The 18,302-nt window shown below is 35.4% G+C and overlaps 1 protein-coding gene, 3 long non-coding RNA genes and 1 gene segment (V, D, J or C); 3 read left to right on the top strand and 2 right to left on the bottom strand.

Moving 5' to 3' along the window:
- On the bottom strand, window positions 1-1,617 carry LOC113042056 (uncharacterized). Its single transcript, XR_003275524.1, has 3 exons — window positions 1,559-1,617; window positions 1,348-1,442; window positions 1-60 (listed from the first exon to the last, which is right to left on the bottom strand). It is a non-coding gene; the product is annotated as an uncharacterized LOC113042056 (long non-coding RNA).
- A 1,998-nt stretch (window positions 1,618-3,615) lies between these two features.
- Window positions 3,616-7,008, top strand: LOC113042013 (tripartite motif-containing protein 16-like protein). The gene is made up of 5 exons (XM_026200619.1): window positions 3,616-3,715; window positions 4,957-4,989; window positions 5,086-5,148; window positions 5,220-5,359; window positions 6,151-7,008. Exons 1-5 carry the CDS (start codon window positions 3,616-3,618, stop codon window positions 6,565-6,567), a joined length of 753 nt encoding a protein of 250 aa, XP_026056404.1. The 3' UTR covers window positions 6,568-7,008.
- Window positions 7,009-9,708: 2,700 nt separating this feature from the next.
- LOC113042046 (uncharacterized) lies at window positions 9,709-10,785 on the top strand. The gene is made up of 2 exons (XR_003275506.1): window positions 9,709-9,925; window positions 10,728-10,785. It is a non-coding gene; the product is annotated as an uncharacterized LOC113042046 (long non-coding RNA).
- A 6,680-nt stretch (window positions 10,786-17,465) lies between these two features.
- On the bottom strand, window positions 17,466-17,946 carry LOC113041841 (immunoglobulin kappa variable 1-8-like). The segment is given in 2 exon segments: window positions 17,466-17,797; window positions 17,887-17,946. Coding segments are annotated over 2 exon segments (381 nt in total).
- A 280-nt stretch (window positions 17,947-18,226) lies between these two features.
- Window positions 18,227-18,302, top strand: part of LOC113042059 (uncharacterized) — a 2,003-nt gene continuing 1,927 nt past the window's right edge. Inside the window, exon 1 of the long non-coding RNA XR_003275527.1 lies at window positions 18,227-18,302. This exon is cut by the window's right edge and continues 226 nt beyond it. This is a non-coding gene — a long non-coding RNA (uncharacterized LOC113042059).

Genomic DNA, 18,302 nt, shown 5'->3' on the forward strand with positions numbered 1-18,302 from the left:
GATTTTTATGACCTCCTCTGCCAACTCTGCTTGTACGAAGATGGGTAGATCAGCTGAACCCTACAGGCAAATTTTAAAGATAACTGGTTAGAGCTAACATTCAAACCTGAATGTTACAAGAAAGTGACAAATACACAAAACAAATAGCACCTGAAGAAGCAAAAATTCTGTTGGACCATATGATAGGTAAAATCTCAAACAAAGTTTACTAGGGGGAGGAGTTGCAAAAATTAACAGCATTCTTCTTAACAACAAGACAGGTTAATTTTCTACATAGGGACATTTATTTTTAACAATAACCCTAAAAGAAAAATGAAAAGAGACCAACTGCGAGCTTCTATGCTGTAAATCAATGCTATAGGCTTTTATTGAGGAAATAATGTAAGTTGCTTTGGAAAAAAGCGTCTGCCAAATGCATAAATGTAAACATATTAACTGACTAAAAATACAACAGTTTATTTTATCTAAAATGTACAGTTATATTTTATTTTTTCCACTAAAACAATTTAGTATTTGACTAACAAATTGTTCATTTATAATACACATAATATATTTGTGAAATTTCTATCAAACTATTTAAGGATGGGAAATTAAACTGATCTGTTTCAGGGAACAAAAATATTACTTAATTCAAATCAAAATGAATATATTTAAACACACTCTTAAGAAATTTAGTAAGTTCACTCAATTAAAACAACATACCCCTCACCAAGCCTCGGCTGTCCTTCAATACCCACTAGGTCTGGATTTGTTACATTAAAAAGCTTAATGTTTTCAAAGTTTTGACCGATATTGTATGTCATAAGTTTCAGTGTACTAGAATGATTTTACAACGGAGCATATAGTGGGAGCTGATTAAAACGCACCAGTCTATGTTATGTCCACGCCATTTTAAATACTTTTGCATGGAGTATTTGTAGTGGTGATTTAAGATCTCATACCTGAGTTCATGTATTAATTATGATGTTTTACAAAAACGTGACAGCTTTTTACAAGACAGAATGTTGTCATTTGAAAGTTCATAAATGATGTGTTCCCTTTTGACAAGCCACTGACCCCAAAGGGGAACCTGTACAAAATCGTTTTCCATTGGGCATGTATAGTTGCTGGACCACGGTTACACTTATCGTTAGACTTTCAAATGGCGGTTGAAATAAACGGTGATCCAAATAGTACGAACGTTAACCCACTCCAAAAAAAAAAAAAAAAAAAACTAACATACATATGGCTGCCCCACTAACTAACTTAGAAAACTACACTGTTATGTACACGTACACACGGTCAATGTTTAATCAACTTTTGAATACATTATTGCAAATATACATAGTTATAAAATGACTACGTTACAGGAAATTCGAGTGATGCTGTTCACGTCGTAGCTGAGAAAAGCAGTCCTTCAGTGACAGGTGCCTCTTGTTTGAGCCGCGAAACTTGTTAAACTTCTTAAGATGACGCAAAATACAAACACAATTGTTAGGAAATCCTTAATAATTAACTTCTGAATTAAACATTACAAACATAATTAGTATTAACTAGCTGGATAAATTACATAACGTACCACAATATGAGAGGAGTGCGGGCCTTGCCGTTGCTGAGGAAAGCCGTCCTTCAGGTGACTTCGATTAAGCTACGAAACTTGTTGAATATGACGTAAAATACAAAGACAATTGTTAGGAAATGCTTAATAATTATTAACTTTTTAATAAAGTGTTACAAACGTAAGTAGGATTAGCTGACTAACGTTACTTACCAGGAGTTGTGAGGTGTATGGCTAGTCGATAGAGTTGTGACGTTCGCGAACGAACCGATTCTTTTGAACGGCTCATAAACATGAACGATGGGAGCCGAGTCGCGACTGGAGAGGAGCCGTTCTTTCTATCGTTCTTTTTTCCTATACGTGTTTCACACAGATTCATACAAATGAGCTCCTCCAGGAGACAGAACAGTTATAGGGGGTGGGGCGCACCCAGCGCAGGCCAACCCTTTATAGCGTGATGATATTAGTTATTAGTTGTGCATGCATTTACATTGCATTTTGTGTTCATTTAAAACTTATTTTAAAATCATTAAAAATGTTCTTTTGTGATACTCTACTTGTATAGAAATTTTTCACTAAAAGCTGTTTTCCACAGACATTCATTGCAGCCCACTTTGTTATTGTTCATTGACTTGAAGGGGCTGATGTCCTATTTGCAAAGTTTACAGTAGTAATAGTATGTAGTATGTAGACATTTCCATTTTATTTATTCTAATTTTATCTACTTTAAAAAAAAATAGTTTTCTATCAAAATGTTATTGTGTGATAACAATGTTCTTGTGTGGAAGTGTTTGTAGTAAAAGCTGTTTTGCACAGAAATTCATTGCAGCCGGCTTTGTTTTTTATGTTTATTTGTGAGTAGGTATTGTATGAATAACATAAGTCAACGTTGTTTTACACACACACACACACACACACACACTTTGTACTAAAGGTAAATCTAAATAATGATGTCACTGTCTAAGCAGAGGGATTTGTGCAACCCTATGGAATATAGTCCACACATGAGAAATGAGGTAATAATCAATATTTCAGAATAATTCAAACTCAGATATTGGTGTGTGATATCTGAGCTTTAATTATTTGACTACAAATCTCACCTCATAATACCTCCCAGTGATTATTTCCAGGATAAACTGAGATGCTCCCAAGCTGGCTTCTTAAAACTGACTAAATATTTAAAAAGAGCCAAAAGAGCCATTCTTTTGAACGGCTCTTTGAAAGGAACGGATCGCGAAGATCCGGATCCCCTCAAAGAGCCATAAATCCCATCACTACTAGTCGACGTCGCTGCTGAGGAAAGCAGATTTTTTTTTTTTTTCTGCGGAGCTGCACACGTGATCACTTTAGCCGCGAAATTTACTCAATTTATTTAAACTTTCATTTATTAAGCTGGAACTTTATTTAGGAAAATTGGTAGGAAATACTTAATAATTTTAGTTTCTAAAACAGATCAGTACAAGTAAATAATTATCAAATATTTCTATTAGAATTCACCAGAAATATTGAAGGTATATTAAAAATATAATTAGTTAGTTAAATACTTATTTATTTTCATTACATAAACTTAAATAATATATGTAAATTTTAGAGAAATTATTTGTTGGATTTTTAATTATTATTTTTAATCTGACCCACTCAAAATATCACTTAAATGATTTCAAAAGATTTTATTAAGTTAATATAGCTCTTTATTTTTGTGAAATTTACTAAGCCACTGAATTATTTTTTACAGTGTATTCAAACTAGTTGTTTTTATGGTTTTGTTTAACTGTAATAACCCTGTTGACAGTCTGTGTGTGTGTGTGTGTGTGTGTGTGTGTGTGTGTGTGTGCGTGTGTGTGTGTGCGTGTGTGTGTGTGTGTGTGTGTGTGTGTGTGTGTGATTTGACCCAGTTTGTGGTCCGTTACATCGCCTCAGTGATGTGTCTGTCTGTGCATCTGTGTTTCTGATGTGCTGCCTTTATTTGGCCAAACCATGACATTGGAAACGCCCTCCTTACGGTTTCTAGTGGCCATGTGCCCATCTCTCTGCACTATATGCCGGCTATAAAAGAGCCGCTTCACCTTACACACGACATGGTCCATATCCAGACACATTATATACAGACAAACTCAAGCTCAATCATCAAAATGCCTTCAAGCACAAGAATTATGGCACCTCAGATCAAGAAGACAGGTAAAGCATTGCTATCTTCATTAAGAACTAACCCAGAAATACATCTCAGAAAGTTTCTTCTGTAGTCAAATGTGTTTGTAATGTACAGGATCTATTTTATACAATCATTCAAAATGTGTGTGTGTGTGTGTGTGTGTGCTATTGTTACATTATTTAGCTGTAAAATTATAAAAGAAAAAACAAATGAAGCCTACTAAAAAACTAAGCCCAGTACAGTAAAACTAACTGTATTAGTGCTGATAGTAAATAATTAATATTTATTAAATATACATAAAATATTACAAAGCAACTCAATTCATTCTGAAACCGGGGATATTATAATTCACTAAAACTAAAACCATCAAAAATACTTGAAATAAATGTAAACATTTTATTCCAGTTAGTTTGTTTGATTTGAAGTACTACAACAACTGTAAATTAACTAACACTAAAAACTAAAACTTAATTAAATGAATGAAAATAGAAAATAGGAAAGTAAAATCTTACAGAAAATACTAAAAACTACAAAGCTGTAAATAAAACAAAGATTATTGCAGTGTTGTACGTTTTTATGAGAAAATACTACTTCAGTATTTCTAGTTTCACACTTCAAAATATTTATCATATTTAATTAAATGCTGTTATATCACGTTTAATTTCTTTGTCATTATTTGTGAAATGTATTAGTAATTTCTACAAAATATAAAATATTGTAATAGTATATGCAAACAATGTATAATAGTATATCAGTGACGCAATAAATGGTTCTCACTTAATCTAAGTAACAAGCAACAATTTCAAAGGTGTGCATGAGGCAATTATGTCAAGCTTATTCATTATCAAATTAATGCATACCATTTAATTATAGCAAATGTGTCAAGAATGTCAATGCAACAGGGAGTACAATAACATGCTGGATCATTAAACTGAAGCATGATGTCATTGATCTAAATGCATGCATCTGTTTTGGGCTCGGGTGTATCATTCGACTGTACTGTAGGTATCAGGTCACATCATCAGAAGTCTGTACAAGTGTTATAAATCATTTCAAACTGATATTAGGTCAGTGGGTTACTTTCACACACACACACACACACACTCATGCCATTAGACTGAACTGTTGCCAAAGGTCATGTGTCTACAATGGCTTTACTATAGACTAACATCAGAGAGACACTGTGAAGCTGAACTTGACAAGAAGACATTAAACGTTACCCATTTATAAAGTTATTAAACTACTGATTTTTTTCTGTTTCTTTCAGGAAGGAAAATCAAAGCCGGAAATACTCCTGCTGGTATGATGAACTAAACCCCTGTCTGCATGATCATGATAAGTATTATTAGCTTTATACCGAAATCGAAATCTAAACTCATATTTCTCATATCTTCAGAAAAACTTCCAATTTATGAGCCGAACATCCCGGAGCCGACGTCCCGAGAGGAGCTGCTCAAATGTGAGTCACACTCTCAGACAATCAAACTCTAGTTAAATCAGTAAACTAATCACCTGTTCCTCTCATCTTAGACTGGCTCAACATTTCATTGGATGAAAGAACTGCCAATAAGGTGCTGTGGTTGACCGAGGGCGGGGCTAAAGTGTCCCGCATGACAGATGAAGTGTGTCCTTACCTGGACAGGCCAGAGAGATTTGACCACAGTCCTCAGGTAAACACACACACACGCATGCACGCACGCACACACACACACACACACACACACATAATATAATTTTTGCAAAACTTTTAAAATTAATTTAGTGAGCAACAACCAAAAAAAATTACTAATATGATAATCATGTACTAATAAATGTACTAATAATGCATACAATAATAGTATTAGTAATAATTATAATTATAATCACTTATCAATATTATTATTATTACTTACAGCATAATAAAAATGTATGTTTTTATTTCATTATTAACATTGATAATTTTTAACTAAGAACATTAAATAACTTTTAAAATAGTGAGCAACAACAATAAAATGTACTAAATATTATTATTATTATTATTATTATTATTATTATTATTATTATTATTATTATTATTATTATTATTGTTATTATTATTATTATTATTATTATTACTTGCCAGTATAGAAAAACCTTCATGAAATGAATACATTATAAATTATTATTATTTTTATTATTATCAATAATTAATAATTTACAGTGCTTTGATTTAGTGAGGGTCTTTCTGCTAAGGGAGATGATACAATGTCAACCATCATCAAAAATATATCAAATGAACAATTCATATCGGGAAACCATTTGTTTTGAGCTGTGGCTGATTCAGTATTTGAGAATGCATAAAAACACAAATACAAGACAGTTTCTACACTAATCTCTCTCATGCATTTTTTACAAAATAGTTTCTATTTTCATCTCTCTTATGCATTTTTTCCAAAGTAATAATGTGCATTCTCTCTCTCTCTCTCTCTGTGTGTGTGTACAGGTGCTGTGTAAGGAGTCTATCTGGGCGTCGCGCTGTTATTGGGAGGTGCTGTACTCTGGCTGGGTGGTTATAGGAGCAGCATATGAAGGTGCTGGGAGGAAGGCAGGGGACGGTCCCTGTGGCCTCGGGGAGAACGAGGAGTCATGGGGTCTGGGTTGGGCTGGATCCTGCTATGAAGCCTGGCATAAAGGATCCAGCAGCAGGGTGTCAGACGTGCCTCAGTGCTGCACTATAGGGGTGTATGTGGATCAGCCCGCGGGTCTGCTCTGCTTCTACACCGTGGAGACAGACGGAGATTCAAAGAAAAAAGAAGTCAAACTTCTTCACAGGTTTAAAAATCCTATAAAGGAGACAGTTCTGCCAGGTTTCTGGGTGGGAAGACAGTCCTCTTGCTTAATACTCAAGAAAGAGGAATGAGGAAGAGAGGGAGACAAGTAATACTGTGGCTTGTATTTTATTTTACACTGTAAAACCTCATCACTTTATATTTGAAAGGACTGTTTCTGTTTGAAATTAAGATACTGTTTGAAATCTGTTTTTCATTATATAGTCTGCTAATGCCTTTTTTTTTTAAGTGGTAAATTTTCAGGTACACAAATTTGATTTAAAAATACGTATCATGGATATCATCATTCTAGAATTCATTTCTGAATTAATTCTGAATCATTTTGCACCTTTCTTTGCATCGAACCCAGTCATGCTGCTGACCTGTCCAGTTTTTTTTTTTTTTTTGGGTTTCTATTGCTCTTGTCTGCTCCTGAAATCGCTTCATTCGCTTCCTGTGCACTCTTTATGATGCCAGCTTCTGTGACTCTGAGATATAAAAATATAGAAATAAATAAAAAATAAAATAACAGAGAAAAAGCATATTTAGTGCATCATTCATTAGTAACTGCTGTGCTAACTCTTGTTAGTAATACCGTCGCTCTTTTTGATCAGCAAAACACAAGCAGATCACTGTGTTTAATCTATACATAAATGCATTTCATACAAGTGCTTTGGGTATGAAGTGGAAATGAACATTTTCTTTCAGCTGCTGTTGATGGATTGTAACAGTTGAGAACAGCTGTGTTTAGCAGTAAATGTGAACTGAAGCTCTTGGGGTTTGAACATGGTCTCTGGAGACGGAGCTGCTCTATTCTGAGACCATCAGAATCACTAAAGCTGTCAATGCAAATCTGATTTCAGCTCAAACTCACAGTTTCACTGTTTGATCGGTTCAACGCTCTGAACTGAAACACTTTCACTTCTGCTCATGCACTGATGAGACAGTTATGAAGTTTGTGTCGTAGTTTCATAAGGCAGTTTATCAGTATGATTGTAAGTACAACCTAAAACACAAAAACTAACAAACTGTAACAGAGATAACATCTGTGTGTTTTTGGATTGATTTGATATCAATTCATCACAAATCTGAGTATAACTGAGTCAAACCCGTCTGTCCCAGGACAGATCTGAGTCTAATAGAGCTGATGTGAGTCCTAACTCAGTTGTGAGCTCATGTGTAGTTCTGTGTTTGGTCTCTGTGTGTCAGTAGTGAGTGATAGTGTTTGATCAGCTGCAGCATCATTTCAGTCACTGTGACTCTGACTGACACAGGTTTTTGTACGAATCACAATCACTGTGTGAACAGCCTAGTGCTACCCGGCCAGTGATAACTCTGACAGTAATAATGTCCAGCATCTTCAGTCTGGACTCCACTGATGGTCAGAGTGAAATCACTGTTAGATCCACTGCCACTGAATCTAGATGGAGTTCCTGACTGACGGCTGCTTGTCCAATAAATCAGGAGTTTAGGAGCTTCTCCAGGTTTCTGTAAGTACCAGTTGAAATAATAACCACCACTGTAAGCCACATCTGTGCTGGTTCTACAGTTGATGTTGACTGTTTCTCCTGGTTGAGCTGCTGTCGTTGAGGGACTCTGAGTGACGCTGATCTGTCCTCTACACTCTGAAACACACAACAAGAAGAAAATCAACTCAAAACTTTGACGATATACTTGAAGAAATGAATTGATATCAAACTTGTGCTCCACAAACCTTGAGCAAACGCTGTGAGAGTCCAGGTGAAGATGTTCAACAGTTCAAAACTGTTTTAATGAGTAGTTTCACAGGACGGAGACTCTTCACTGGTAGATACATATGTAACTGGATCCAATAGTGGTAAAAAATTTAGTAGACAGAATTTCATAAATTATTTTTGATAATTCAGAATGCTTTAATTTACATTGATTATGATTAATTAATTATTTCATTAAATATTATTATCATTATTATTATTACTATTATTATTTTATCAGGGGTGCCCAATCCTGTTGGAGATCTACTTTGCTGTGAAGTTCTGCTCCAACCCTCATCAAACACAACAGAACCAGATTAAATAAACTACTTCAAATCGGTTATTTCAAAAGCAAACACATATACAAGTACATGCTTGAAATATAACAAAGAGTGCAAATAAAACAAATGTGCAATTAACTCTTATTTTGCACGAATATGCTGGTTTGCACTTTACAGTATGACTGTATTATTAGAAAGAAAAAATTCTTCTATTTTCAAATATAAAATACAACAAAGTTTATATTAGGACTATACTGTATTAGTGTTTCTTCTCTGTAGAGTGAGTGATAGTGTTTGATCAGCTGCAGCATCAGTTCAGTCACTGTGACTCTGATTGACACAGGTTTTTGTACCACTCACAATCACTGTGTGAACACACCACTACCACTGATGACGTGAACACTCTGACAGTAATAATGTCCAGCATCTTCAGTCTGGACTCCACTGATGCTCAGAGTGAAATCACTGTTAGATCCACTGCCACTGAATCTAGATGGAGTTCCTGACTGGAGGCTTTTGGTCAAATAAATCAGGAGTTTAGGAGCTTCTCCAGGTTTCTGTAAGTACCAGGACACACAGGGTGGGCTGCAGCCTGTAGCAGGAGTACTGAGTTTACAGCTCATCACAACATTTTCTCCTGGTGTGACAGGTTTCACTGGAGTCTGAGTGACCGTGATCTGAGCTTTACACCCTGAAACACACACATTTATTAGTCCTAAAAATATATATATTATTTGACATATAATGCAATTATTTAATGTAGTTTATTAGAAATATGCACTATTCACCTTGTAGTATAAAGCAGTATGAAAGAGTCCAGATGAAGATGATGATGATCATGTTGATGAAGATTGTTGTGTGTGTCAGTGATGAAGTGTTAAACTCACAGCACTATAAACACTCTCAGAGCACTGAAGCATCTGATCAATATGCAAACACACTCACATCATTTACCTGGAGACAGTCGCTCAGTCTCAGTCACAGGCCTGAAATAAAAAACAATTACTGAACATCTTCTATTAGCCTAACTATAAAAAACTGTATCATTCACTTTAATTCTGAAAACATCTTCAAGACCAACTTTAGTACATTAACTTTACTCTTGTGATGTCAAATCCGTGGATGTTGTGCAGGTTTTTACAGACATGAGGATCATCACACGTGTCTCTGTCAATCACTGAATCAACTGAGTTTGTGAGTCACGTCACACTTGATATAAAAGTGAATTTCTTTCAATAATTGAGGTTGATGTTTTAGTAATAAGACAGATGAAGTAAATGCAGGTGATGTGTGCTGTGAGTGTGTGTTTGTTGGAGACTCAGTTGATGTGTGTTTGTTCAGTTAGTGAAGCGTTCAGGAGGTTTTTGTTCAGCTGCTCTATTAGTTTGTATCACTGTGGTGGACTTTCGGCAGCGGCACCAAACTGGATGTTGGCAGTAAGTCGATCATTTCATTATTAATACAACAACTGACTGACAAACACTTTGTTACACTGTAGAAATAATGCATGCTTGTTTATTTATTTTTATATTTATATATATTTATATTTTTAGTTCACATTGAATGTTTAGCAGTCAACATTGTAAAGATGGTTTTGATTGTCATGGCATTTTTTATTTCATCCAGTAAACTATAATAATTTCTGTTAATTTGATATTTATTGATTATTAAATTTAAATGCACTTGAAATCAATGTTATATGATTGTCATTTTGGCACCACTTGGATTGTACTACGTGATAATTAAAAAAATAATTAAAATTACATTTTCTGATTAGTGTGTTGAATTTTAAGTAGCCTGCATATATTTTAAAACTGGAAATGGCTTAATTGTATTTTTTTTTAAATAATATTTGAATAATTTATTTTTAAAATTATAATACACATCCCAGACATTTTGTTTTATTTTCTATTTTTAAAAGCACATTTTTGTATCTGATTTTCTCATTCCGTCATCAAAAAATGCAAGCCACATCTGATCTTTGATGCTTTTAATCAAAGTAATATTATATTTTATAATGAAAATGACTGTTCAGTATATTAATATATTTCACAAAACATGCGTTGCTTTGCTGATCACAAGTTTTGTAAAAAAATATTCAGATGACTTGCAGTTTAATGTTGTTAAAATGGCCAAGAAAAGCTATCATTGTATTAATTGTTCATATATATTTTATATGAATCTGAAAGTAGAGAAAAGCTTTGTTCTTGACTGAGGTGAGTGTTGTGTGTTTGTCAGGCGTCACTCGTCCTAAAGTGAGCGTCCTGCCGCCCTCCAGTGCAGAGATCTCCTCAAAGAAGACAGCGACACTGGTGTGTGTGGCCAGCAAGGGCTTCCCGTCAGACTGGAGCCTGAGCTGGAAGGTGGACGGGAGCAGCAGGTCTCAGGAGAGCAGCGCTGGGCTCCTGGAGAAGGACGGTCTGTACAGCTGGAGCAGCAGCCTGACTCTCTCTGAGCAGGAGTGGATGGAGAGCGTCTCAGTGAGCTGTGAGGCCACACGGAGCGGTCAGCCTGCGCTCACTGGACACGTGACGAGACAGCAGTGTTCAGAGTAGATCTGCTGCTCTTCTCACTCATGTCTCACATGGAGACTAACAGCACATGAGCGACTCCTTCATTCTCCACATCCAGCTTCAGTCGCTCGCATCTGCATCTGCTCTGCTTTGTGTGCTTCATACAAGAACATATGTGTCTGCTTTAACATTCAGTTATGATGCTATTACAATTCAGTCAATAAATAAAATGCAATAAAGTCAATACAATAAAGCAATGGTTTAAGTCTTTGTGTTCTTTTTTGTTATTTTTGTTTCAGGTCTTTCTTTGGATCAGTCCTTTAACTCACATTTAAATAAAAAATTGAAAAACTTATAACTCAACAGACTATGAAAAAACACCTGCAGATATACGATGAAACAACATGAACTTAGACACATTTAATAAGGTTAAGTGGGTTAGATTAAGTGTAAAACTGAATAAATTCTTTATATATTTTATTTAATATCCATTAAAACTCAAACTCACAGTTTCACTGTTTGATCGGTTCATCTCTCTGAACTAGAAGTGATAGAGTGATAGTTTTATAAGACTGACACAACTTTTTGCACCTTTTTGACTGCAAGATTCATGGTGATTCATTTTGGAATATGAATCTATAATTAGAAAGAAGAAAGAAATTATGCAATTTACAAATATGTGAGTGGAAAAAGAAGAGATAAACCATAAAATATATATATAAAAAAAAATAAACAGGCAACATGGTGTCTAAAACGCAAGTCTCTCAATAAAACTTACAGTTTATTGAGTTGTTGTAAAAAGTCTATATCACATTTGTATATGGTAATTTTTGGCAAAAAAAGCACTCTTCCTTGTGAAATATATTAAATATATGAAGTGGTACACATATGTTCAATTCAATTCAATTAAAGTTTATTTGTCTAGCGCTCTTTACTTTACAAATCATTTCAAAGAAAATTAAGTTTCTACAATATTTAGTAGTAGCTTGTAAGTGGTGATCAGTTTATGTGCAAATAAAAATTGAAATAAAAATGTATACAAGACATAGTGAACCAGACGATGAACATTATTAACAGCGATTTTAATTTGATTGAATAGTAAATAGCAATATTTGTTAGTTCTGTTGTTGATCCAGGGTCAGCATCATCTCTTCTCAGGTGTTCTTCTGGATCCAGACTGGAGCTTCAGAGAAACAAATAGAGACATCATTAGTGTAGATGCTGTTCCAACAAAGTTAAATTAATTCGTTTAACCCAAGCTAAAGAATAAGAATGTGCATTTGATCAGATACAACTGCAGTCACAAAGTAGGAGATGCGTTATTCGAATGCTTGGTGAAAGAGATGCGTTTTTAATCTAGATTTATTATCTATAATATCTATCTAGATAGACATCATAAGGAAGGCTATTTCAGAGTTTGGGAGTCAAATGTGTAAAAGCTCTACCTCCTTTAGTGGACTTTGCTATCCTAGGAACTACCAAAAGCATTTTGTGACCTTAGGGAGTGTGATGGATTGTAACGTGGTAGAAGACAAGTTGCTGTCTAATATAACACCCAGATTTTTGACTGTAGAGGAAGAAATACTGTAGTACATCCGTCTATTTGCAAATTGTAGTCTACTAGATTCTGTGTGTACGGTTTTTGGTCCAGTAATTAATATTCTTATCCGAATTTAATAGGAGAAAACTATTGGTCATCCAATCTTTTACATTTTTAACAGGACAGATCTGAGTCTAATAGAGCTGATGTGAGTCCTAACTCAGTTGTGAGCTCATGTGTAGTTCTGTGTTTGGTCTCTGTGTGTCAGTAGTGAGTGATAGTGTATGATCAGCTGCAGCATCAGTTCAGTCACTGTGACTCTGACTGACACAGGTTTTTGTACCACTCACAATCACTGTGTGAACACATAACCACCCCCACAGCTACCATAAGAATTTGTTCTGCAATGAAAACTCTGACAGTAATAATGTCCAGTATCTTCAGTCTGGACTCCACTGATGGTCAGAGTGAAATCACTGTTAGATCCACTGCCACTGAATCTAGATGGAGTTCCTGACTGGAGAGTGTTTGTTGCAATAATCAGGAATTTAGTTGCTTCTCCCTGTTTCTTTAGATACCAGTTAAGAAAATGGTATCCATTGTGACAGCAGTCTGGATCTCTGTTAAATGTACAGCTCACAGTGACTGATCGTCCAGTTTGAGCGAGCAGCACTGAGGGAGTTTGAGTCACTGTCACCTGCCCAATAGATTCTGTCAAATGAGAAAGATCAGAAATCACAAACACTTTTACAAACATATATCTTCACTACATTAAAAATAACAAATATATCTTTCCAGACACAAACCTCTACATAATACAGTCAGAGTCCAGATCAATATGGTGATGAAAGTCATTTCTGTTGGTTGTAGGTTCAGTTCTAGTGAGAAACAGTTGTTGATCATGTTTGATGTTTGTCAGAGTTATAAACACATGCAGAGCACTGAAGTGTGTGTCGCTCATGTAAAACACACTCTCTATGCAAACACTGAAGAAGAATTTCAACAAGTTGAAGTTGGTTTATTGTTCTAAGACTTAAGAAAATATTTAACGAGTTCACATGTTAATATTATCCGTTATTGATATTCATATTGATATATGATTTTCACACACTTACATTCTCCTTTCACATACATATATTCTTGCTTTCACACACTTTCATTCTTCTCACACATGCACACATTTCTACTCCTACACACACATACATACTCCTTTCATATGCATATATTTTTGCTTTCACGCACACATACATTCTCCTCACACATACATATATTTCTACTCTCACACACATACACTCTCCTTTCACATACATATACAATCATACATATATAGAATATAGAAGAGAAGAATGTATGTATGTTTGAGAGAGAGTATAGTGGAAACTGAAGACGTTTAGTTGAAACGGAGGACAGGTTAGGTGCGATCAGGTTCACCGGGACAGATCCTGTTCAGCATGGCTGAGGCAGATGAGGAAGCTGTAGAAGTATTTCAGCAAGCTATCTGGGTTAAAAAAAAAATAAATAAATAAAAAAAAAAATATATATATATATATAATTATTGTTAATGTTACATGGCCTTGTCCTTTGAGTGAGTTGTGGTTGAGGATGCAAGCTCAGACTCAGTCGTGTTGCCAGATAGAGGGTTTTCACGGACGCGTCATCAATCCAGAAGTCTGCCATGTTGGAGGCACTGAACATAAACAATGCTGGACTCGCATATTTGGCTGATTAAAGCTGCTACAAAAAATGGTCGAGTTTTGGTCTGTACTAATCGGTCGTATAGGTTAAACACATTTCGAGTTCTGTCAAAAGTTAAAGAGAAGAGAGCAAAAAAGTGATTAAAGAAGGTGTTTGTGGTTGAGAGAGGTACTGTCACAGCACATGTATAAATGAAATGTTGACTATGGCTACATTTACACTGTTAGTCCAAATACGATTATCTTTGTATGCGATTGGAATCTGATCTAAAATAATGATGTCCACACTGTATATCGCAACTGTTCAGATCTGATTTGTGTGTCCATACAGCTCTTTGGCAATACGGGAATGACGTTGCATTGATGGAGGTGTTTACATTTGCGATAGATATGTTGTTTTATTTAAACTTTACAACTTGGAAATGTGTAGGTGACGCGCTGGACTACCGTCTCTTGAGCTGCAGAACTGTAGGAGGCTGGTATGTGACGTTACAGCTTTTTTTCCGCGCTGCACTGGTGTAAAAAATAATGATTGTCTGCTCGTCCGTCACTCTGCAACAACAAAGCCTTGTTTCGGCAGCGACTTTAAGCATGTTCCCTATAACAGAATTATTCTATAATACGATGTATTCAACAATCGCTCAGGTCCATATTTTTAGCCTCCGGGAACACATTAAGCTGCAGCAGGACCAGCTGGTGGCCAAGGTCAATCACCTGAGCAGCAGGTTGCTCAAGAGCCAGAGTCTCCTGAATGCATTCAGCTGCCCATCGAATCACTGGAAGAGGTGGATGAGCTTTTTGTAAAAATTCATTTACACATGTGCATGTGGTTGATGAGCTGATAATCTAACTGTAACACTCTGAACCACAAACGCCTTCTTTAATCACTTTTTTTGCTCTCTTCTTTTTAACCTTTGACAGAACTTGAAATGTGTTTAACCGATGCGACCGATTAGTACAGACCAAAACTCGTCAATTTTTTTAACAGCAATAATCAGTCAAATTTGCGAGTCCGTTCAGTGGAAATGATTACGTTCTGTGCCTCCAAAATGGTCGACTTCCGGATTAATGACACGTCATGAAAATCTTCTATAGACGTATTATAAACGCCCAAGGTTTTTTTTTTTTTTCATTTAATAGGAAGTGAAATAATTGGGGGGTTGCAAGTAAGGGACAGCGATATCTTTATATTATTTAAATAACCCAAGACTCATTGCAGTTTATTTATTTTAAGATTTTCATTTACTTATTTATTTATTTATTCCCCAATTGCAGCTCTGCGTGCAGCAATAACTCACTGCTAGATAAGTGTTGTATAAGCGCCACCTGCTGTCAGAGATTGAATTAGCATTTTCATCAGAATCGGAAAGAGCTTTATTGCCAAGTGTTTACACACAGAAGAAATTTCGTCAGGAGCTTCCAGTACAGAAAGTACAAACATAGTGCAGACACACATATAGTTAAGTAAATAAAACTAATAATAATAAATAGTAATAATAAAATATTAATTGAGCCCATCTGATTTTTTTGTTTAGTGCACTTGCTTCATGTTGCATATATTTTTTGTTTGTTTGTTTGTTTGCTCAAGGTTAGTTTGGCCAGTAACTGAGCAAAATAAACATTTAATAAATGTAAAGAAAAAGAAAGAATAAGAACTAAATAAATTGGCAACGAGAATGGGAATCTGCTCATTTGATTGTAAAATAAATAAAATCCTGATCAGTGCATCCTTAACTGGAATAGTGTACAGTTAGGAATGGTATAGTTAGGCCTACCTGAAAGACCTGAAAAAGCATGGTTTATTTCAGTTTTATCTTTGAACAATTGTACCTACTTTAAAAAGAATTTTAACCGCTGGCTGAACCAGACCAGTAGAAAAATTCTTTAGCATTACGCCCTGTTAATATGATCAAAATCAGTGTCTTAGAACTTGTACACAGATCTGTAGAACACATAGGTTACATAATGATACGTTAAAAATAAAAACTTAAAATATGTGCTTGAAAAGAAAACATGATGACTTTGAATAGCATAACTGTAAGATTGTGAGGAAGAGTTGAGCAGGTCTTGCACATGTATTTCTTGGTCTGAGAGTGACTTCCTGCTTAAACAGGAAGTAAGGGATACCAAAAAAGGTAGAAACATATATGTAAAAGGAGAATGTATGTGTGTAAAGCAAGAATATATGTTTGTGAAAGGAGAATGTAAGTGTGTGAGAGAGAGTAGAAATGTATGTGTAAGGAGAGTGTTGAGTGTGAGAGTAGAAATGTACTCTAATTTGACCATTAAATCACATTTACAAGCACAGATCAGTAGATGCCGCAGCAGCTGAATAAATGCACAAGCTTGAGGCCTGAAAAACATACTGTAATCAGACCGTAAAACATCTCTAGAACTGCAGCACAAGCCTGTGATTTTATCATCTGTTTCAAATCACTGTCATTTAAAACACATTTAACAAGAAGAAAATCTGAGATATGTGAACAAACGGCAAGCTTTAGGCACTTTCGGTACATGCACATCATCGCCAAACTACGGGACAGTCTAAAACATTTATAATTAAAGCTCAGATTCAAACCTGAATGATGATGCAAATTATACAAGGCAATCAGATGCTCATAGAATAGATGCACCTAGAATTAGACATTCAAGCCACATTTGTTGTTTGAATAAAAGAATGACTAAACTTTAACATGCACACACACACACACACAGACACACACACACAAACTTAAAAAAACATGATTTTTAATGCAAATAAAATATAGGTCACAGCCTCCAGTGAATATTAGTGTTGTATTTTTCAACTGCTTACATATATTTTTAAAACTTTGTGATACATTTTAAAATAATTACAAGTATAATGTTTTACATTAAATTACATTTAATTTGCACTTACATGTGTTCTTTTAAAATATATTTTTTCTGCAATAAGTACACTTTATAAAAGTATATTTAAGTGCAGTTGTTTGTCACAAGGGTAAGCAGCACTCATGCAGCGTCCCAGCATCAATTCTTTTGGCATCCCTCCACCTCCCCATCTCCTCCTCTATTTCTGTTACTCTCCCTCGAGGTACCGAAATGAAGTGGATGGACATGAGTTGTGAGCTCATGTGTAGTTCTGTGTTTGGTCTCTGTGTGTCAGTAGTGAGTGATAGTGTTTGATCAGCTGCAGCATCAGTTCAGTCACTGTGACTCTGACTGACACAGGTTTTTGTACGACTCACAATCACTGTGTGAACACACCACCACTGTGATAACTCTGACAGTAATAATGTCCAGCATCTTCAGTCTGGACTCCACTGATGGTCAGAGTGAAATCAGTCGCAGATGAACTCGTGCCACTGAATCTAGATGGAGTTCCTGACTGAAGAGTGTTTGCTAAATAAATCAGGAGTTTAGGAGCTTCTCCAGGTTTCTGTAAGTACCAGCTTAAATAGTAACGTGGTGCACTACGTTCAGCCACATCTGTGCTGGTTCTACAGCTGATCTTCACTGTTTCTCCTGGTTGAGCTGCTGTCGTTGAGGGACTCTGAGTGACGCTGATCTGTCCTCTACACTCTGAAACACACAACAAGAAGAAAATCAACTCAAAACTTTGACAATATACTTGAAGAAATGAATTGATATCAAACTTGTGCTCCACAAACCTTGAGCAAACGCTGTGAGAGTCCAGATGAAGATGATGATGAAGGTCATGTTGATGAAGATTGTTGTGTGTGTCAGTGATGAAGTGTTAAACTCACAGCACTATAAACACTCTCAGAGCACTGAAGCATCTGATCAATATGCAAACACACTCACATCATTTACCTGCAGACAGCAGATTCACCATTTACTATTTAATATCTTTGCTAATAAATTCTTTTTTTCCATTTTCACAAACAAACACTCATGATTTATCACATGTTATTTAATTATTTATTTCAGGCCGAGCTTCTCTCTCCAAACACTGTTTTATGTTAAGTTTCAGTCAGTTTTTCAAGCTGAGATAATTTAATAACTGTGTTACAGATTTGATGTCATCCATGATAGGTCTAGTATGATACTGTATAACAGGTCAAAG

Source organism: Carassius auratus, chromosome 24 (genome assembly GCF_003368295.1).
Source record: "Carassius auratus strain Wakin chromosome 24, ASM336829v1, whole genome shotgun sequence".
In the NCBI taxonomy this organism is placed as follows: Eukaryota; Metazoa; Chordata; class Actinopteri; order Cypriniformes; family Cyprinidae; genus Carassius; species Carassius auratus.